General features: G+C 40.2%; 1 protein-coding gene across 1 annotated transcript in view; it reads right to left on the minus strand.

Moving 5' to 3' along the window:
* Nucleotides 1-14851: 14851 nt before the first annotated feature.
* Nucleotides 14852-24146, minus strand: part of LOC140157477 (BRCA1-associated RING domain protein 1-like) — a 30346-nt gene continuing 21051 nt past the window's right edge. Inside the window, exons 8-9 of the mRNA XM_072180683.1 lie at nt 16747-16868; nt 14852-15394 (exon numbers count right to left, since the gene is read on the minus strand). Of these exons, the coding sequence (XP_072036784.1) occupies nt 15059-15394; nt 16747-16868 (458 nt within the window). The 3' untranslated portion in view covers nt 14852-15058. The remainder of the gene's footprint in view (nt 15395-16746; nt 16869-24146) is intronic.

Genomic DNA, 24146 nt, shown 5'->3' on the forward strand with positions numbered 1-24146 from the left:
CAATCGAGTGATCAGATTGTACACCTGGAACAATTTTTGAATGGAGACAGTTATTCATAAAATTGTCAGAAATCAGGATAAAGTCCAGCCTGGATAAAACTTTTGGGCTACGTTGGTGCCTGGTATATTGTTTTAGATTAGGATGGAAACTTCTCCAAATATCACATAAATTAAATTCTTCCATTACAGGTCCCAACAGTTTGGAGCCACCACCGAGTACATCGATCAACTTCGTGAATCTTTAAATAACATTAACCAGACAAATGGTGCCCAGATCTGGTTAGCAGGAGACTTCAACATCCCCGACATCGATTGGGAAAATTATTCTGTGAAGCCCAATGCCCGGTACGCAAATTTATCTAGGAAATTTTTAGATTTATTCTCTGACTTTGGTCTCGAGCAACTTGTCAGAAAGCCAACCCGTATCAATAACATCCTTGATATCTTCCTCACCAATAACCAAACCCTGGTCGAGGACTCTGCAGTGATCCCAGGTATTAGCGATCATGACGCTATTCCAATAATTACCATCAATATCAAACCCAAACTCATCAAACAAAATCCCCGGAAAATCTTCCTCTGGAACAAAGCTAATACTGAGGCCCTAAAAGCCGACCTCAGTGATTTTAGTGCTGGGCTTTCTACCAGAGATATTTCCCAGTCCTCAGTAGAAAACCTCTACTGTGAGTTTGTTGACAAAATAAATCTTGTCATGGAAGAGCATATTCCTTCCCGCATTGTGAGGGGAAAAAATACCTCCCCCTGGATCAACCGTAAAGTTAAACGTATGCACAAAAGAAAGCAAAGGGCTTTCAATTCATACCGTAAGACTCCAAATCAGGAGTCACTTGATCATTTTCATGACCTCCGTAGAACTACTCAAAAGGAAACTAGACGTTCCTATAGGAACTACATAAGTTCCATCTGTACGGAATCTTCCAAGAAGTTTTGGACCCACATAAATTAAAAGTCTCAAAAAAAGACTCTGTGGGTATCCCAACACTGAAACAACATGGTAAGTCTGAATCTGACAATACAATCAAAGCCAGTATTCTAAATGAACAATTCCGATCAGTTTTCACACAGGAGAAAAAAGAATTACCTGACATCCCACCCAGTAATATCCCTCCTATCCCTGACTTTACAATTTCTGTTGATGGTGTTTATAAACTTCTTTCTGGCTTAAATCCACACAAAGCTTCAGGCCCTGATGGTGTCCCCGCCCGGATCCTCAACGTAGCTGCCGAGGAAGTAGCCCCGGCCCTGACAATATTGTTTCAAAAATCCTTAGAGACCGGCGAGATACCATCATCCTGGCTGCGTGCCAATATTTCCCGCCCCCCAATCTTTAAAAAAGGTGACCGGACCGACGCTTCTAATTATCGCCCCATATCACTAACATCAGTCTGCAGTAAAGTCTTGGAACACATAATCCACTCCCAAATCATGAATCACTTCGATAAATTTTCCGTTCTCACTGACAAGCAACATGGCTTCCGTACCAAACATTCCTGTGAATCCCAATTACTCCTCACCATCAATGACCTGGCCCTCTCACTAAACAACAAATCCCAAACCGACATGATAATAATGGATTTTTCAAAAGCATTCGACACTGTACCCCACAACCGACTCCTTTTAAAACTCAGTAATTATGGCATTAAAAATAACCTTCTCATTTGGATTTCAAATTTCCTCAAGCACCGTGAACAGAGGGTCGTTGTCGGTGGAGAACACTCGACTTGGACAGAAGTGGAATCTGGCGTCCCTCAGGGCACGGTGCTTGGCCCTCCTCTTTTGACGTACATAAATGACCTGCCCCTTAACATCAGTTCCCATGTCAGACTATTTGCTGACGACTGTGTCGTATACCGTCAAATCATCAACGACATAGACCACTCACTTCTCCAAAAGGATCTTGACACCTTAGTGAAGTGGCAGGAGGACTGGCAGTTATGTTTTAATGTCAAGAAGTGTTTTACAATGCGTATAACGCATGTCAGAAATCCAAAAATATACAATTACGATCTTGGAGGACACACACTGGAGGAAGTGAAAAACTACCCATATTTGGGTGTTAACATCTCTAACAATTTAAACTGGTCTACTCACATCAATAACATAACTTCATCTGCCAATAGATCTCTAGGTTTCATAAGGAGAAACCTTTATGCGTGTCCCAAACCAATCAAACAAACAGCCTACATGTCTCTTGTGAGACCCCTTACCGAGTACTCAAGCTCGGTATGGGACCCCCACCAGAAAGATCTCATTAATAAAATCGAAATGATCCAAAAACGGGCTGCCCGGTTCACAACAAACACATATGACAGAACAACCAGCATTACCAAAGTCATCAAGAACTTAAACTGGGACACTCTACAAAATAGAAGAACTGCCAACAGATTATGTGTTCTCCACAAAGCCAGACAGGGCCTCCTGGCCCTGCCGGTTGAACACCTACTTAAACCAAGCCTGCGTCAATCTCGGCATACTCACTCTGATTCATACCAGATCATCACTTGTGCAAAGGATTGTTATAAATATTCATACTTCCCATGAAAACTGTAATAGACTGGAACCAACTACCACAATCAATCATCAACATTCAAGACTCAACCAGCTTCAAAACAGCTGTGCAAGAATTCCTCAAGCAAGACTAATCACCTACGGGCGCACACCAATTCCTGCTCGTATTGTTCCGCACGGAGCGTTGTGCAGTATCCACACAGATACAGATACAGATACAGAGTGGGTGCAGATCACATAATGTCACTCATTGGTGAGTGTGTGCAGATCAAATGGAGCCAATGGTGAGTGGGTATGCAGATCAAATGGTGTCATTTGTGAGTGAGTGTATGGGTCAAATTTTGTCATTAATTGGTGAGGGTGTGCAGATCAAATGGTGTAATTGGTGAGTGGATCAAATATGGTGTCATTGGTGAGTGAGTGTGCAGATCGATTGCATGGTGTCATTGGTGAGTGCTTGTGCAGCTCAAATGGTGTCATTGGTGAGTGGGTGTGTGTATCAAATGGAGTCGTTGGTAAGAGTTAGGGTGTGCAGATCAAAATGGTGTCATTGGTGATTGGGTGTGCAGCTCAAATGGTGTCATTGGTGAGTGGGTGTGCTCAAATGGTGTCATTGGTGAGTGGGTGTGCAGCTCAAATGGTGTCATTGGTGAGTGGGCGTGCAGATCAAATGCATGGTGCCATTGGTGAGTAGGTATGCAGATAAAATGGTGTCATTGGTGAGTGGGTATGTATACCTTGGTGTCGTAAGTCTGTTCCTCCCCCTATAAGAAAACCACTTTAACATGCTTTAAATTAAACTTATATAATTAATTTGATATTAATTTGTTACTGGTTATTGTTTTAGATTAATTAAAAGGTCACGTAGCAATTTATTTGAAGTTGCTGTCTCTTTATGGTCGATAACCTTCAAAGGTATGCAAACCTCGGTCAGTGTTGTTTTTCCATTGAAATCCGAGGTTTGCAGATCTTTGAATCCGTCAACACATACAGAATTAGCTCTAAAAATGTGGAACAACTGCCGACATATTTCTTTCTTTGCAATGCGCCTTTGAATTCATTGCAGCTAGTAGCCCAAAGGCAAACAAACAGAGGGGGTACTTCCATATTGATTCTGCGCTCCATGGAAAGTCGGAATATAGGCGGAACTCCTTTCGACACACGGTATAGATCAAATGGCGTCATTGGTGAGTGGGAGTGCAGATCAAATGTTATCATTCGGCAACTGAGTGTGAGGTATGTGTCATTGCATTGGTGGTAGGCTGTGTGCAGACAAAATGATGATTATTAATGAATGGGTGTGCAAGTAAAATGGTATATATAAGTGGGTGTTCAGTTCAAATGACATCATCATCAGTGAGTGGCTGGCTGTGCAATGGTATCATGTTGAATGAGTGTGCGGGTCAAATGGCATCATACAATACAATGATACTCTTTGATCTCCACACCCATTCACCATTTTACCAACACCATATGACTTACATACTCACTCGCTAATGACACCATTTGATCTGCACACCCACTTACCAATGACACCATTTGATCTGCACACCCACTCACCAATGACACCATTTGATCTGCACACCCACTCACCAATGACACCATTTGAGCTGCACACCCACTCACCAATCACCCATTTGACTCGCACAATTACCTGCACCCCCCCCCCACTCACCAATGACACCATTTGATCTGCACACCCACTCACCATGCTCACCAATCACCCATTTGACTCGCACAATTGCCTGCACACACACACACACACCAATGACACTATATGACCTGCACACCTAACCTACCCACGAATACACCATTTGATCATCTTCATACCCACTCACCAGGTGAAATGGAGTCATGGGTAAGTGGTTGTGCAGATCAAATGGAGTCATTGGTGAGTGGGTGTGCATATTAAATGGTGTCATTGGTGAGTGGGTGTGCAAATCAAATGGTGTCATTGGTGAGTGGGTGTGCAGATCAAACGGTGTCATTGGTGAGTGGGTGTGCAAATCAAATGGAGTCATGGGTAAGTGGTTGTGCAGATCAAATGGTGTCATTGGTGAGTGGGTGTGCAAATCAAATGGTGTCATTGGTGAGTGGGTGTGTAGATCAAATGGTGTCATTGGTGAGTGGGTGTGCAGATCAATTGGTGTCATTGGTGAGTGGGTGTGCAAATCAAATGGTGTCATTGGTGAGTGGGTGTGCAAATCAAATGGTGTCATTGGTGAGTGGGTGTGTAGATCAAATGGTGTCATTGGTGAGTGGGTGTGCATATTAAATGGTGTCATTGGTGAGTGGGTGTGCAGATCAAATGGTGTCATTGGTGAGTGGTTGTGCAGATCAAATGGTGTCATTGGTGAGTGGGTGTGCAAATCAAATGGTGTCATTGGTGAGTGGTTGTGCAGATCAAATGGTGTCATTGGTGAGTGGGTGTGCAAATCAAATGGTGTCATTGGTGAGTGGGTGTGTAGATCAAATGGTGCCATTGGTGAGTGGGTGTGTAAATCAAATGGTGTCATTGGTGAGTGGGTGTGCAAATCAAATGGAGTCATGGGTAAGTGGTTGTGCAGATCAAATGGTGTCATTGGTGAGTGGGTGTGCAAATCAAATGGTGTCATTGGTGAGTGGGTGTGTAGATCAAATGGTGTCATTGGTGAGTGGGTGTGCAAATCAAATGGTGTCATTGGTGAGTGGGTGTGCAAATCAAATGGTGTCATTGGTGAGTGGGTGTGCAAATCAATTGGTGTCATTGGTGAGTGGGTGTGCAAATCAAATGGTGTCATTGGTGAGTGGGTGTGCAAATCAAATGGTGTCATTGGTGAGTGGGTGTGTAGATCAAATGGTGTCATTGGTAAGTGGTTGTGCAGATCAAATGGTGTCATTGGTGAGTGGGTGTGCAGATCAAATGGTGTCATTGGTGAGTGGGTGTGCAAATCAAATGGTGTCATTGGTGAGTGGGTGTGCAAATCAAATGGTGTCATTGGTGAGTGGGTGTGCAAATCAAATGGTGTCATTGGTGAGTGGGTGTGTAGATCAAATGGTGTCATTGGTGAGTGGGTGTGCAAATCAAATGGTGTCATTGGTGAGTGGGTGTGCAAATCAAATGGAGTCATGGGTAAGTGGTTGTGCAGATCAAATGGTGTCATTGGTGAGTGGGTGTGCAAATCAAATGGTGTCATTGGTGAGTGGGTGTGTAGATCAAATGGTGTCATTGGTGAGTGGGTGTGCATATTAAATGGTGTCATTGGTGAGTGGGTGTGCAAATCAAATGGTGTCATTGGTGAGTGGGTGTGTAGATCAAATGGTGTCATTGGTAAGTGGTTGTGCAGATCAAATGGTGTCATTGGTGAGTGGGTGTGCAGATCAAATGGTGTCATTGGTGAGTGGGTGTGCAAATCAAATGGTGTCATTGGTGAGTGGGTGTGCAAATCAAATGGTGTCATTGGGGAGTGGGTGTGCAAATCAAATGGTGTCATTGGTGAGTGGGTGTGTAGATCAAATGGTGTCATTGGTGAGTGGGTGTGCAGATCAAATGGTGTCATTGGTGAGTGGGTGTGCATATTAAATGGTGTCATTGGTGAGTGGGTGTGCAGATCAAATGGTGTCATTGGTGAGTGGGTGTGCATATTAAATGGTGTCATTGGTGAGTGGGTGTGCAGATCAAATGGTGTCATTGGTGAGTGGGTGTGCATATTAAATGGTTTTATTGGTGAGTGGGTGTGCAGATTAAACGGTGTCATTGGTGAGTGGGTGTGCAGATCAAATGGTGTCATTGGTGAGTGGGTGTGCAGATCAAATGGTGTCATTGGTGAGTGGGTGTGCATATTAAATGGTGTCATTGGTGAGTGGGTGTGCAGATCAAATGGTGTCATTGGTGAGTGGGTGTGCATATTAAATGGTGTCATTGGTGAGTGGGTGTGCAGATCAAATGGTGTCATTGGTGAGTGGGTGTGCAGATCAATTGGTGTCATTGGTGAGTGGGTGTGCAGATTAAATAGTGTCATTGGTGAGTGGGTGTGCAAATCAAATGGTGTCATTGGTGAGTGAGTGTGCATATTAAATGGTGTCATTGGTGAGTGGGTGTGCATATTAAATGGTGTCATTGGTGAGTGGGTGTGCATATTAAATGGTGTCATTGGTGAGTGGGTGTGCAGATCAAATGGTGTCATTGGTGAGTGGGTGTGCAAATCAAATGGTGTCATTGGTGAGTGGGTGTGCATATTAAATGGTGTCATTGGGGAGTGGGTGTGCATATTAAATGGTGTCATTGGTGAGTGGGTGTGCAGATCAAAAGGTGTCATTGGTGAGTGGGTGTGCATATTAAATGGTGTCATTGGTGAGTGGGTGTGCAGATTAAACGGTGTCATTGGTGAGTGGGTGTGCAGATTAAATGGTGTCATTGGTGAGTGGGTGTGCAGATTAAACGGTGTCATTGGTGAGTGGGTGTGCAGATCAAATGGTGTCATTGGTGTCATTGGTGAGTGGGTGTGCAGATCAAATGGTGTCATTGGTGAGTGGGTGTGCATATTAAATGGTGTCATTGGTGAGTGGGTGTGTAGATCAAATGGTGTCATTGGTGAGTGGGTGTGCAAATCAAATGGTGTCATTGGTGAGTGGGTGTGTAGATCAAATGGTGTCATTGGTAAGTGGTTGTGCAGATCAAATGGTGTCATTGGTGAGTGGGTGTGCAGATCAAATGGTGTCATTGGTGAGTGGGTGTGCAAATCAAATGGTGTCATTGGTGAGTGGGTGTGCAAATCAAATGGTGTCATTGGTGAGTGGGTGTGCAAATCAAATGGTGTCATTGGTGAGTGGGTGTGTAGATCAAATGGTGTCATTGGTGAGTGGGTGTGCAAATCAAATGGTGTCATTGGTGAGTGGGTGTGCAAATCAAATGGAGTCATGGGTAAGTGGTTGTGCAGATCAAATGGTGTCATTGGTGAGTGGTTTTGCAAATCAAATGGTGTCATTGGTGAGTGGGGTGTGTAGATCAAATGGTGTCATTGGTGAGTGGGTGTGCATATTAAATGGTGTCATTGGTGAGTGGGTGTGCAAATCAAATGGTGTCATTGGTGAGTGGGTGTGTAGATCAAATGGTGTCATTGGTAAGTGGTTGTGCAGATCAAATGGTGTCATTGGTGAGTGGGTGTGCAGATCAAATGGTGTCATTGGTGAGTGGGTGTGCAAATCAAATGGTGTCATTGGTGAGTGGGTGTGCAAATCAAATGGTGTCATTGGGGAGTGGGTGTGCAAAGTGGGTCAAATGGTGTCATTGGTGAGTGGGTGTGCAGATCAAATGGTGTCATTGGTGAGTGGGTGTGCATATTAAATGGTGTCATTGGTGAGTGGGTGTGCAGATCAAATGGTGTCATTGGTGAGTGGGTGTGCATATTAAATGGTGTCATTGGTGAGTGGGTGTGCAGATCAAATGGTGTCATTGGTGAGTGGGTGTGCATATTCAAATGGTGTCATTGGTGAGTGGGTGTGCAGATTAAACGGTGTCATTGGTGAGTGGGTGTGCAGATCAAATGGTGTCATTGGTGAGTGGGTGTGCAGATCAAATGGTGTCATTGGTGAGTGGGTGTGCATATTAAATGGTGTCATTGGTGAGTGGGTGTGCAGATCAAATGGTGTCATTGGTGAGTGGGTGTGCATATTAAATGGTGTCATTGGTGAGTGGGTGTGCAGATCAAATGGTGTCATTGGTGAGTGGGTGTGCAGATCAATTGGTGTCATTGGTGAGTGGGTGTGCAGATTAAATAGTGTCATTGGTGAGTGGGTGTGCAAATCAAATGGTGTCATTGGTGAGTGGGTGTGCATATTAAATGGTGTCATTGGTGAGTGGTTGTGCAAATCAAATGGTGTCATTGGTGAGTGGGTGTGCATATTAAATGGTGTCATTGGTGAGTGGGTGTGCATATTAAATGGTGTCATTGGTGAGTGGGTGTGCATATTAAATGGTGTCATTGGTGAGTGGGTGTGCAGATCAAATGGTGTCATTGGTGAGTGGGTGTGCAAATCAAATGGTGTCATTGGTGAGTGGGTGTGCATATTAAATGGTGTCATTGGGGAGTGGGTGTGCATATTAAATGGTGTCATTGGTGAGTGGGTGTGCAGATCAAAAGGTGTCATTGGTGAGTGGGTGTGCATATTAAATGGTGTCATTGGTGAGTGGGTGTGCAGATTAAACGGTGTCATTGGTGAGTGGGTGTGCAGATCAAATGGTGTCATTGGTGAGTGGGTGTGCAGATCAAATGGTGTCATTGGTGAGTGGGTGTGCATATCAAATGGTGTCATTGGTGAGTGGGTGTGTAGATCAAATGGTGTCATTGGTGAGTGGGTGTGCATATTAAATAGTGTCATTGGCGAGTGGGTGTGCAGATCAAATGGTGTCATTGGTGAGTGGATGTGCATATTAAATGGTGTCATTGGTGAGTGGGTGTGCAAATAAATTGGTGTCAGATTGGTGAGTGGGTGTGCAGATTAAATAGTGTCATTGGTGAGTGGTTGTGCAAATCAAATGGTGTCATTGGGGAGTGGGTGTGCAGATCAAATGGTGTCATTGGTGAGTGGGTGTGCATATTAAATGGTGTCATTGGTGAGTGGGTGTAAATGGTGTCATTGGTGAGTGGGTGTGCAGATCAAATGGTGTCATTGGTGAGTGGGTGTGCAGATCAAATGGTGTCATTGGTGAGTGGGTGTGCAGATCAATTGGTGTCATTGGTGAGTGGGTGTGCAGATTAAATAGTGTCATTGGTGAGTGGTTGTGCAAATCAAATGGTGTCATTGGTGAGTGGGTGTGCAGATCAAATGGTGTCATTGGTGAGTGGGTGTGCAGATCAAATGGTGTCATTGGTGAGTGGGTGTGCATATTAAATGGTGTCATTGGTGAGTGGGTGTGCAGATCAAATGGTGTCATTGGTGAGTGGGTGTGCAGATTAAATAGTGTCATTGGTGAGTGGGTGTGCATATTAAATGGTGTCATTGGTGAGTGGGTGTGCAGATCAAATGGTGAGTGGGTGTGCATATTAAATGGTGTCATTGGTGAGTGGGTGTGCAAATCAAATGGTGTCATTGGTGAGTGGGTGTGCAGATTAAATAGTGTCATTGGTGAGTGGGTGTGCAAATCAAATGGTGTCATTGGTGAGTGGGTGTGCAAAGCATACAGTGTCATTGGTGAGTGTTTGGGTCTGAAGATCAAATTGTGTCATTGGTGTGCAGATCGAATGGTGTCATTGGTAAGTGTGTTTACAGAACAAATGTTCGTTTTGAATTGATGAAACAATTCAAATAAGAATAGGATTACATAATCTAGGATGTTTCGTTACCTAGGTAACACAGCGAAATAGGTCAAGGTTGAGGCCTATTGACCTTGTCCTATTTTGATGCATTACGTAGGTATCAAAACATCCTAGATTGTGTAACCAGCCACACTCTGTCAGGGGCTTGATACTTTGAAAAGACCAGTATACAAACAAACAGGAACATTCAGGTAAGTCGTTGATAAGGCTATTGAATTAGCTTTAATATTCAATATAGTTATTTACACAATAACATACAATATAGTTATTTACACAATAGCATAACTGACAGTGAAAACAGTGGCATGATAAACAGGAATTAAATATTCGTCGTCGCAAATAATAAAGGAGACAAGAACTCCGTAATACATTCCTGTCATAGCCACGACAGTATGTATGTGACTGCTATATAGGTTCAAATTTCAACTAGCCTAATTATGAAGGTCCCGTGTGCGAGTGGTCAAGGCATATGTTTTGTAAACCCGAGGTCCAGGGTTTGATTCCCATGTGGGATTACTTGTCTCCTTCATTATTTGCAATGGCGAACTTGGTGAAAAATTATCAGTGGCGTAGCATGGTTCATCATATTTTTCGGCAATTTTCCTATGGGATTTTCCAAATTTTGCAATCAACGCCCCCCCCCTGTACCCTATGACACTACACCACTGAAAACTGAAAATTTCAAATTGTATGAACGAATTTGTTGTCAAAAGTAGACCTTTAATTTTAGTCACCTATGGTATTCGGCAAGGTCATTCAGCAGTCTGTCAATTTGGCTGTTTTAATAAAGTGTAAACACGGTAGTGGGGTTCTGTTCCGATTGGCCAATTGAATCATGTTATCATCACATTGGGACCTCATTCACCAATCAGGCAAGCTGCTCGACACAGTTCTTTTACACAATAATCAGGAGAAGGCAGTGCTGAAGGACCTTGCTGAATAGGCTATTACAGTTGATATCCAGAGGCTGAAAAAATGTTTTTTTCCCTGCAAGCAATCCAGAATTTCCCTCCAGTATGACATACTTCCCTTAATATGTATTTCTTTATTTTTTTTGTCCAAAACCAAAAATTTCCTGGCAATGAGCTTCCCGTATTGCCCATTTTTTCCTCCCATGGTTGATATCCCTACACCCCCTATGGAAGACATGTCCTTAACCTCCCACAAAGAGGGCATTCAGGTAGTCCCATTTGAAATTCACACCCCCTGTGTGGAAGATTAAGGTCATGTCTTCTATAGGGGGTGTATGGATTTCAATGGCAATAGCCCAATACTAGAGCCAAATGAAAATTTACCCTCAAAGCACATTGGGCTATTCCAGTAGAAACCAATACACCCCTAAGGAAGACATGGCCTTGCTCTCCAGCATAGGGGGTGCAGATTTCCAATGGAGTCACCCATTCTGGTAACCCCATTTGAAATTCACACTCTCTGTGTGGAAGATTATACGGACATGTCTTCCATAGGGGGTGTATGGATTGCAACTTAAAACGTCTCGTTATTTTGCTACAGTAAACCATGTCTTGCAAACACTTTACCAATTTAATTTAATAATAAAGTGAGGACAATTGACTCATTATTGATGTTCATCCGGAAACGGAGCAGAATTAAACCGTCAAAGTTTCATTTTTTTTTTTTAATCAGTAATTTAAGTATATAGAAATAAGCAGTGCAGTTAATTCATCAGGTGGACACTCCATAAAACTTTTGAACTAAACTCCTCAACAAAAGTTTGGAAAGTTTTTTCAAGCATCTGTATCTCCAATTATTTGTGACATATTCATATCGTGTTGCATATCACTGGATAGCTACAATACTCCCCTTTACAATGACACCCCATTTGAAACAATTACATGTTTCATGGCTGAGTACACGCCTTGTGAATGTAGTGGGGTCTCAAACAGAATTTGCCAAATTGACCATTATTCTGTGCTCAAACAACGCTAGCCACTAACCTCAATAGCGGGTGGAAAAACCACAGGCAGCCACAATAGTCAGGCACCTTCTTCTGGTGCTGCTCACCAACCTGGTTACATGTTACTATGGGATGGCATTCCATTCTTCAACAAGGATTCGTCGCAGGTCATTCAATGTGGTTGCATATGGGCTTCTCTGGCACGCACAGCACGATCAAGTTGGTCCCACAAGTGTTCAATCGGGTTGAGGTCTGGCCCCAGGTCTAACCTGATGGCAGGCAATTTTGACTCTACTCTCATATTCTGTAGGTGGGGCGAGCGGTGTCATCTTGGAGTATTGCATTAGCTCTCAGATTGTGAAGTTATGGGATTGCAGCTTGCTGCACAGAATAATGGTCAATTTGGCAAATTTGTTTTGAGACCCCACTACATTCACAAGGCGTGTACTCAGCCGTGAAAAACGTTATTGTTTCAAATGGGGTGTCATTCTAAAGAGGAGTATTGTACCTGTCCATTGATATGCAACACGATATGAATAGGTCACAAATAATTTAAGATACAGATGCTTGAAAAAACTTTCCAAACTTTTGTTGAGGAGTTTTGATTTTGGACAGCTATTCAGGGGCATGAAGGATGTGCTCATGTGGACAAGTAAACTAAAGGTTAGTATTGACCAGTAATAACAGGTATGTGGGCTTGTCTGTATGAATATACCCTGCATGCAATTGGGCACCAATTGGTTTGTTTGAGCTAGCTATTAACTGGTTACATGAGGTGAAAGATTAGGATGACTAATATATGACCAGTAATTTTGAATTTTTCACATGTCTTTCTGCTTCGATTTGATTAGGCACTGCTCACGTAATGAATGCATGTACTATATATAATTTGAGACATCTTTCCATATTGAGAATATACATTTACTTAGGCCTAACAAAAAAAATTGTTTGATTGGCGTAACCCAACCTACCCCAAAATTAGGCCCGACCCTAACTTCTTTTATTTATTTTTTACAAAAAAAAAAAAAAATTTAAAAAAAATAAAATAAAAATAAATTAATTAAAAGAAAAAAAAGTTCCAAAGCCTTTATCAAACGAAATTTACAGCTTAAAAAGTTATAAAAAAAAAATAAAAAAATATCCCGACCTACCTACCCTAAAATTTTTTTTATGTTACGCCAATCAAACAATTTTTTTTTAGGCCTTACTTCAATTTCCAAAAGATAAATCTATTTCACTCAATCTACCCACCAGTTCCACTTAAGTGAGACGGACATCAACACAATATCCATGGGGTGAAACCTAACACTCCTCTCACTCAACCGCTAAATTGTGCTATTCCATTTAAAATCCACACTCCTTGAAGAGTTTGGAAATATCTTCCACAGGGTATGGATTTCAAATGGAATTAGCACATGGGCTATTTCATTATAAATGACAACATTGAGTCCCAAAAGGGGTCAAAATTCAAACTCATTTATTTCATGCAAATTCATTATCATTTCAAAGTTCAGATGGTGTGTCAATAATTCTCAAAATATTAGAGCGTCAAACCCTCAGGAACCATTAAAAAAAATTAAATTGAATTTTTGCTGTGTAAAACATAGCTGCCGTCTGGAGGGACATTTTTTAAACAATTTAATACACAACTTTGAAAGAGTATATGTAACCAACATTGGGTTCATACTTATTCATATTTAGTCTGTAATAATTGTTGTATGTTCCTTTACACTTCACTGTCTTAAATATGCCAGTTTCAATATAAAACAATTAGTAAATTGATACTAATCCAGATAAATGGTGCAAAATTACTACATATTTTTAAGGATAAACTTTATCTTCACATGAAAAATTCATGAAATAGTCATTTTGTCCTGCCCAATAGCTACACTGATGCATAAGTGAGTATTCTGCGTCAATCTGTTGTACTAGTCATGGAAAACCTAAAATAAAAGACCCCTCCTGTGTCATTTGTTCTGGATAGGACACATTTTTGAACACATAATAAAGCATACCGGTACTTTAACTTTAGAAATAGCTGCATCAATATTATTGCATAAAAGATCCCCAGCATTTAAAATCCACTACAAACAGGGTTAATATTCTGGTTAAATTAGGAATATTGCAATTTTTAGCTAACCGAAGTTCAATGCAGAATAATATCATATGTGTTCTCAACAACTGGACAATAATTTGAACACTAAAGTGGTTTGTAAGCATAATTTGCAATAAAATGCAAAAATTTCTTGTAGGTTTGGCTCTTTGAAATTTTTATTTTTTAGTTTGTTTACCAATTCATGGAAATGACATAATTGTGCTGGAGAGGACATTTGTTAAATTGCAAACAGAATCGTGGATACACGCTTGCAAAAATGCAACAAATACCAAATCATGTGCCACCTTGGTAGAAGGAAGACCACTCTTCCTCTACAAATTTCACATTCTATGATATAACCCTTCTTATTTCAACAATTAGTAATTAACTTCAGTTCTGGAGAGGACAAATTTTAAGCGCGGAACTGTGGTATCAAGAACAAGTGGTCTACTGTATGTAAAATAAATGAATTCCTCAATCAGTGCCCTGTCCCATCAATTGGTAATATAACACAGATTATACAGGTAGGGTAAGGGTTTATATTTCCTCTTTAATGTTAACAAAAATGGAGGCATGAATTGGAGAGGACACTCATTTTTTTATTTAACATAAAATGCCAATTTTGCAAGAATCTCTGAATTTTAACATTTTTGCACCAATTTTCACCATTCAACTTGCATGATGTTCCACACATATCATATTTTCATTGCAACAAGCACATTGCCATACATGTAGAATGTACCTAATTTTTCAAAGAATTAATTCAGAATACATGGGCAAAATGAAATGGGACTCCAAAATTGGGTTAAAAATGTACCTTTTGGCAATTTTTTTATACAAAAAATAGACAGAATTCTGTAAAAATGCTCATGTAGCTTGTAGTTTGTGGCATACTTAGAATTAAGTTAATAACACTGCATTATCACCCTAATTATATCAATCAGATATGATAAAAGCCATTTTTGTGAACGTGTCATTTATAATGAAATAGCCCACATTAGGCAGCTCCATTTGAACCCCCCACCTGCAAGAGTCCTGTTAAATCTCTCTCAGAGGGTGTATGAAATTCAAATGGAGCTGCCTAATGTGCTAATTCCATTTGAAATCCATACTCCCCCAGTGGAAGATATTTCCAAACTCTTCAAGTAGTGTGGATTTTAAATGGAATAGCCTAATTGGAACAGGTAAATTGAGAGCATGTAGAAAGATACTAGAGCTTTATTATTTATATAATTCTATTAAAGCAAAATTTGATATACAGTCCATAAGCCATGAAACCGTCGCCGTACACACTTTGCCAGTGTTCACTTTTGGTGGTACCCTAGTCGTAACTTCATCATATATAATAAAATAGGAGCAGTTTGACAGCTGGGAATCTTGGTTGACATGATATGGGACTGTGGTAGACACCTGGATGACATCATCGTCTGGTTTGGGCTGCCGTTGCACGATGGCGCCACCTCCGCTTTTTACAAGGTCAATCAGCTCATTTTTAGATGGGGACGGTTTGAAGGTTCCGTAGAAGAAGAAATTACATCCATCGAATAGGCCTGGCAACTGCAATAAAGAAGAATATTTTTTGATGTTAGTGTATAAGAGACATTATATTCTGAACTAATTACATTGGAATGTTGGGAAAAGGTTGCAGAGCATTTTACCTCAACCATTGTCCGAAATGGGTAACGGAATTAAGCATATTGATCTCTTCCTAAATGCACAGTATCCTTTACACCCAAATAATGTGTCTGAGGCAGTAAAAACGTAAATAATGAGCGAGGCGCAGCCGAACCCATTATTTAAACGTTTTTACTGCCAAGCGTAACCAAGCGTAATGCTATGTGTAGAATGTGTTACGGCGTTTGACCCATTATTGTGACCCATTATTTTGAATATTAATGGGTCGTGAGGGTAATAGAATTGATAATAACACCTGTTCAAAGAGGTTAATCCAATAAGTAATTCATTCTTCCCAGCCAGTCCATTTTTCTAGACAGGGAAACTCAGGGAATTTGAGAAAAAAAACACCCAAAATCAGGGAAAACTCTGGGAAATTTGAGTGGTCCAAGAGGGCAATTAATTTTGTCATTTTGGCATACATTTGTCTTGCATACAATGTATAACTCCAAACTGTACAATGCTGCAACCATTCAGCTATAAACTAAGTTCATATTTCATATTTCATTCTCCCTTCTCCATCCTTATTGGTAGTCATTTGAAACAATGCATACCCTGATAAAACCTTGGTGCAAATGTTTTATAGGGAATTTGAAATTTTGTCAGGGACAATTCCAAGGAATTGAATTAGTTCATTATAACCATGTACACTACACTCAAATATAAAATACAAAACACTATCAATAACAATGTTGGTTAAAAACCAACACACAGGGATGCCAGTGGCCTGAAGTGACTTTGCAGGAAAAAGCCTGAAAAAATGCACAAATTTGGGCAATAAATTAAAACATCAAAATGGGTTGAAAATTGATAAAAGTGAATCTAGAGTAATACAAGTAGGGAATCAGGCAATTGCCTGAAAACTGGCATCCCTGCAACACAGTAACACTTGGCAAAATGGGCTATCCATTTGAAATCCACACTCCCCTGTGGGAGATTTAGCTAAAGTCTTCCAAAGAGGGTGTATGATTATCAAATAGAATAGACAATTGGTGAACTTCCATATAAACTACTCATCACTCCAGTAGTGGAAGATATAGGTAAAGCCATATACAGGGGGAGTATGGGTTTCAAAATAATTAACCCTAGCCAATTCCATTTGAAAAACATACTCCCTCTGTCATAATGTTTCTTTAAAAATCTTCAACAGGGGTGCATATTTCAAATGGCATATAGCCCAATGTATCATGTGCCTAGACTCTTCAATTACTTCACAGATACAATACTCCACTGACCTGATTGAGTGTATTTTCCCTCCCTCTGTTTGGCCCTCTACTGATGGGGTCAGCGGTCGTACCAGGTATTTCATGAGGGCGCTCATCTACTCTGTGTTTCTTCTTTAAACACTCCATCACCCCTGTATTGACAAAATCAAGATAGTACACAAAAACAACTGTATTGGTAAAGAGTATTTGAAAGTTGAAACATATCCCAGTGGAAACCCAACTACAGTAGCAACAACATTTAAAAAGGTTATTATTTGTGAGTGTTCTCGATCATCCAGGTATAAGAAAAGCATGAATTATTAGAGACTTTGCGAAATGAAGTTTGAAACCACAAACTTTAACGTCTAGAGAATTATAGAGGATTATGTATTCAAAACCACTCTGCCATTAAAGCCACTTGAAGTTAAAGTTAACGTGAGAATCTATTCGCTACTTGCACGGTTCGGCCATTATGCACTATGTGCGAGGGAGAACCTCGAACTGGCAGCATACATGAATGGGAATTGAACTAGTCATAACGTTCTGTGTAAGGTTACATAATTCTTCCTTTCATGTATGCTGCCAGTTCGAGGCTCTCCTCAAGACATAGTGATATAAAATTGATCGGTTGAGCCCATATTTATTAGTCGAGCTATGAGTTTTAAAATATTGGACGAGACGTAGTCGAGTCCAATATATTAAAACTCATAGCGAGACCAATAAATATTGGGCGTAAAGCATCCAATTTTATCATTATTATGTTTTGGATCCAATATTATCACAACTTGGATCCATCAAAACATAATAATGCATAATGGCGGAACCGTGCAAGTAGCGAATAGCGTGCCGTAAATTATGATGAAAATATGTCATAATTTAAAACAATAGTTTGCATATTTCCTCATAGACTACATAATTACCACTTATGTATTATCTAGTTAATAGACCAATTATTGGAAATCTAATTTGGTTTGGGTAAAAAACATGCTACATGTTGCTGAAAATTATTGATTAAATTAGATCAAAATAATTTTTGTTCCAAACGTCACACTTGATATATACTTTTATGTGTGCTCATGACGTACACCAAATCAGTTTGCGGAACCAAGTTTTGGCTTGACTTGAGCCAGCAGTATACGATACTTCTGGAAGAGTAAAGCAGGTGAATAACATTTCATTTTTATATATAACATGTCATCGGTTGTGCCTGGTAAGAGAGGGGTAGGGAGGAGGAGAGGGGTAGGGAGGAGGAGAGGGGTAGGGAGGAGGAGAGGAGGGCATTGGAAGTGGACAGGGAGGTGCTTTTTGCCGGTAGCCAGGGGGGGGCTCCCTCGTGGGACATCTTGTCTTCCTTCTTGACCCTCCCCTTTTGGATGCTGGCCGCCGTGATATTTTACGCTTTTAGCCCTTTTTCTGCCATTTAAGCCCATTTTTGTAAAAACGTTTCCCTTTGAGAATCGGCCCACGTCCTCCTAACAGAAAAACCCTGACAAAGTCACTGGGGAGGGGGAAACAGGAGTGGGTAATTATAGGAGGGTCAAGTTTGAGAGAGCGAGTACAGATAGAGGGGAGAAGGAGGGGGGAAATATGGAGAAGGTAGGGAAGGGGAAACAGCAGGGGAAGGGGAGAGAGATTCAGGAGGGGAAAGAAATAAAGAATATGTATTTCATTATAGGCTTTGCGTAGTAAATTGGAATATGAAATTGACAAAGCTGACGAGCCTTTATTTAAGAAATAAAGGGTAATGCTTTATCCTTTACACCCAAATAATGTGTCCGAGGCAGTAAAAGCGCAAATAATGGGTGAGGCGCAGCCGAACCCATTATTTAAACGTTTTACTGCCGAGGACACATTATTGCGATGTAAAGATAGTGCTGCACCCTTTATTTCTATTCTATTACCAGAAAATAGTGCGATTTAAAGAGAAAATATCATTTTTTGGCACAAATATTTTAAGTTGTTTACTTCAAGGTGGAGGCCAGCGTGCAGCGTAAGTGACAGCGTATCGCGGAAATATTGCACGCATAACCAAGCGTGATGCTGTGCGTAGAATGTGTTACGGCGCTCGACCCATTATTGCTAATTAATGGGTTTTCACGTGACGCGTTTCAACCAATCACAGTGCGCGATTTTGAATAATGGGTCGTGGAGGTAATAGAATAAATAATATATATAGGCCTAGGCCTATAACTATCGTAAGAATATTAATTGAAACGTATAGCTAGTTTCAAAATAATATGATAAGGAGATTAACGCTGGGTCCCGACATAATCCATGCTGAGTGGTATCGCGAGTTCATTCATGTTTACTCAAACGAAGTTCTTAAGGTAGAGTCTTTTGTCTTGAAGTGGGACTAATAACCACTTGACTAAACAAAAGAGAGACATTTTGATGTAGTCGGTTACAAGCTCTTACACGTGCCCTTCTTTTAAACGCACATTGATACACATGTCCCGAGTTTAAGCGACAAGACGCTGTTGTTGCAGTAACCAACCATACGTTCGCGTTGGAGTAAATTTGAGCAAGAAATCCAATCGATATTTCTGCAGTTGCCGTTCCAGTTAAAGTAAATTTTCAATCTTCATTTCGCAAAGTCTCTATTATTCAGTTCATCTGGACTTAGCTACGGTATCATATCCCATCCGAGCTATCAGAGACGCATCATCAGACTAATCGGTATGGCGCTGCAATGCAATTATACATGTAGTTAAGTGCCAGACTAGTCGGCCTCATGATGCATGCGTCTCTGATCTAATTAAATCATATGCCACAGCCATCACATTTTGTTGCACTGATCTATAGACATCATCACCATCATCCATGCTTCTCGCCATTGGTTTGAAGCAGTGTCATCAATAATATTTCTCCTTCTTTTGACAGTTCAGTTGCTTCGTGGATATTGATCAAGTCTGTTTGAATTTCTTTCAGTTCCTTTTCCACTACTGATATCTATCTGGTTTTTGGTTTACCCCTTGGTCTTTTGACTGACCTTTGGTATTCAGATAGCACTTGTTGTGCTGGGGTGTTCAGCTGACAACACTAAAGGCATATATTTGTCGCACATTGTTAAATTTGCAGCAGTTTAGAACCAGAAAGTAAATGTAGTGCAAAAAAGTCATAACCAAAGACATTACACCCAAATAGTACCGACTCAGAATTGTTCTGTATGTAACACTACCATGGTAAAGCATCCTGGTTTGTAATGCATGGAGACTAAATAGTGTACCTTGGGTAATTATTGGCATTCGGTCGGTTACTTGCGAAGTATTGCTTCATCGCATTGGTTGTTTTTGCAGGGATTTGGCTGTTCCATCTTGTACCCTCTGACTGAAGGGGACACTTACCATTGTACTCAAGGGGGAAAATCACAAACATACTATAAAATAAGAACCTACATTGTATACCTCTTGGTGAAACAATTCAAAAAGTTTGATTTATGGGGAATAAACTCTGCATAATTACAAATGAAAAGGCCAATTGGTATTTTCTATGCAGAGAAAATTGGCTGCAACTGAAAAGCCCTGAATAGGGATTTTGCAAGGGTGTCCTATTTGACAACATGAGAAATGGGTAAGTACAATAGATGGAATAGCCCAGACCGAGAATAAACCTGATGTCTAACAATAAGTTTGTGTCTTAAAACTCACTTGTTACAAGGGTTTGCGTGAAAAAAAATGTAACCAGGAAATGTTTTCCTGGTCACCTAAACAATAGATTCCTACTGGGAGCCTACCAGGTACCTGCCGGGAGCCTGCCAAAATATCCAGGAAAGGTGAAACAAATTTCACCCAAAAGTAAGAAAAATACAGGAAAGAGGGGAAAAGGCAGGGCAAACCAGGAAGCCCAATTACAGCCCAGTCAGAGCACTTTTCAATTTCCTGGTTTCTCAATTTACAGTTATATTCAGGTATTAATAGTTATGTTCTATTCAACACAAAATATACACAACCAGACAATGGAGTTGTGGTCTGGTGCTTTTATGGGCCAATGTAATCAATATTGATTTAGTGCAAAAGTTTATTGGAGATAGAATGGTGTGGAAAATAATAATATTGTCCATGCTTGTTTACAAGGGTATAGCACCCAATGAGTCAAACAATCCATTTTTATAGCAGGTCTGTAAACAGTATAAATTCAAGCAAGTTGTTTACAACCCGGTTTACAACTTAGGTCAAAATCGATGTATGCATGTAAATGCTAGAGCAAATGTAATGGTCGGCAGAAGAAGAAAGAAGATCCTGTAAGAAAAAAGACGCAACCGTGACTAACGTCAACGGCTGTGTAAAAAAATCGGGCAAAACAGACACATCATTTATCTCCATGACCATGGTATGACATTTAGAATTTCGTATTGGTGCTGCCCTATTTCTTAAAGTTTGCACTGAAGTGCCATATCAGTTTGGGTGCGCCAATGTGGATCATGCTCTAATGAATTTTTATTTATTCTGGATAAATAATGGGAGTATTAATTACATTCAATCATAGGAGTTTAGGCAAGAAGTAGAAGAAGCTGTGTAATTAATATTATGACAAACATGCCACTATTTAAGCCTAATTCTCTAACAACTAATTGAAATCATGCAATTACCGACTGAGGACGTTACAGCTTTGCATAAAAAATGTATCTTTTTAAATTTTTAGATTTTTCTTTCAAATGGATACTATGCAATCATTATGAAAGTACCCAATACATTTGGACGCGAAAACCATTGGGAATTTGCAAAGAAATAACATCATAAACTTCACCTCTATCACTCGAAACATCTCGCACTATTTGGATTTATTTATAGGACAGCGAGTGTGGCCTCAGAGTTAGTCTCCTACGCGGCCAGTTTGGTAAACGCTCCCTCCACATGTGGAGGGAGCGTAACCAAACTAGTTTTGTAGGAGACTACGGTTTGTGATCGTGGCCGACATAAAATCATAAAAATCTACAAAATTATGATTTTATGTCGGACCAACAGAAAATCATCCCGTTTTACTACAAATAGGACGAATTTGACAGTTTGCTCATAGATTTAAGTTAGAACATGTGTACATTTGTAAGTATTAGGCCTACAATTTTTTTACAAATATGCCAAAAAATCGGTTTTGAAAAAAATAAAGGTAAATTCTGAAAAAAAAAGATCGTACATTATGACTTTAAGTTAGAACATGTGTGAGTATTACAATTTTTTTTACAAATATGCCAAAAAATCGGGTTTGAAAAAAATTAAAGTAAATTCTGAAAAAAGATCGTACATTATTAAAGGCTAATTTGCCTACACATGTATCTATCTAGCATTAGCCTATCGGGAAATTGTAAGTCGGCCATATAAAACCACCAGTATTATAATGTAGCCCTACAGGGAGTGTGCAGGGAATGTAGGAAACTACAGAGATAAAAACAGGAAGCTACAGGAGATGCGGGAAATAAGCGAGAAGAAAACGAGGAAATAGCAAGAGAAATGCCGAAACCGGGAAAAAACCGGGAAACTCGTTGTGCATATTCCCGGACGTGACTGAACAGCATCTGTGCAGACTGTGCTGTATACAGCAAACAGCAGTAGTGTGTGTGTACTGTAGAAGGTTACGTCCCTGCCGAATCCACATCACGCTCAACTTTCCTGGTCATGATCATATCTTGTGATTCCATCTTCCTCTTATGAATTTTTTCGAGCAGATATATCTACGATAAAAAGTTAAGTCCCAAAATTTCTGTTGATTCCGATTTTGCGTGTGCGAGTTTATTATATGCATCATGATTCATGATTAGGCCCTATGCAGCGAGTCCCGTATCCCTGGTATCTATGTAAATCGAATTTGACAATATTTTTGCCTAACGAATATAATTATCTGCAAGAATTTTATTGTGCATAAATCTCCCGATAAATCTGCGGCATAAACAAGTAGCCAGAGGTTCCAGTGGTATAAAAAAAATCAAAAGCTCGGGAGGAAAAGAATGAGGCTGTGAATCACGTATAAGAAAACATCCATTCATATTTTATTTTCAACATCAAAGTCTACTGAGTAGGCCTACTGGGCAAATCCCCGAATTTTTGGAAGTTCCTGATTGCTCCGTCCCACGGTTTTCACACTAGTATAGCCTACTTAGTAAATGTGTATCGTCTCTCGAAGTAGGACATGCCTATAATCCGGGCATAGTACATACCTAGAATTTTTTCACAATTTGAATTTTACCCTTTCTAGACACCCCCCGCCGCCAAAAAATCGTTCATATAGATCCCTGTAACTATTAAAAAATCCGGGCACAAAATAAATAATCCAACGTGACACAGTCTTCACACAGAAACAAATTAAGTTTAACTTACTATAATTTATAAAATGAGTAATCCGAACAGCATTCCTGCAAAACATGTTTACGTACAACAGTTGTGGCATGAAGACCGGGATGAAGACCCACAATTTCTCCTCAAAATAAGTAGTATATAAAACGTATTTCTTATAATATAATCATACTGGGGCCTGATTTCCTTCCATGATCAATTTATGATTTCAATTGTTGGCACATATTTATTTCCAATTCCAGCAAACAAATTAGCATCGCTATCCGGGATCGCCATCAACCCGATCAATCCTCTTAGACCTCTCCGGGACCTCTCAATCGAATCGTGCATGATGATACAAAATAAAAATGTATATCATTAATTAACCATGATCATGATGATCATCGCATCGTGCCTGGATGTATGGTTATTGTTACCATAGTTACATGCATGGTATGGGTGCGGTCGTGCGGAAAAGATCCTGTCATCCTTACGTGTTGTCCACCAAGTTCCAACCATAGACCCAGCAAGCGCAAACATCTTCCAAGTTCCCGGAAAAAATAAATATTCTTCAATCTGATGGTCCGATGAATAGTATTTATTGTAAAAACTTTCAACGAAGCTTCAACTCCTTTGACTCTCCTCTCTCCACCTGGAGTAGAAAACGTAAACATCATGAAGCCCTGTCCATGTTCAATAACAATACCGACCGACGGTGAGAAAGTAGTCTCAACACCCACTTGACCCCGACTTGACCGGATGATGCCAAGATGTATCGATCCGTGCTGCTTTGTGTACAATCAGGAAAGTTGAATTGGTATGGTACAATGCATGCATCATTGCATGTAGAAAAGAAAATTAAAGTGAAACTCATTACAGACAGATGGAGGGAGGAAGGATGATGACGATGGTGATGATATTAAATGATATTAATATCATAACGATTACTTCAATCGGAGAAGATGAGAACGTTAATAAATTATTTTATTTACATAGTATTAGGCCAAAAAAAAGGTTCGTCTCAAAGCTTGCGCGCGAGTTTGTAAAATCCCACGATTTGACAAAAAACAAATGCGGAATTTTTTTTATTTCAAAAATAATAATTTTTTAAAGTTTTTCCAGAAAAATCGGCGAAAATCAGACTTTTTCTCAAAATACCATGAC

This window comes from Amphiura filiformis, chromosome 7 (genome assembly GCF_039555335.1).
Source record: "Amphiura filiformis chromosome 7, Afil_fr2py, whole genome shotgun sequence".
In the NCBI taxonomy this organism is placed as follows: Eukaryota; Metazoa; Echinodermata; class Ophiuroidea; order Amphilepidida; family Amphiuridae; genus Amphiura; species Amphiura filiformis.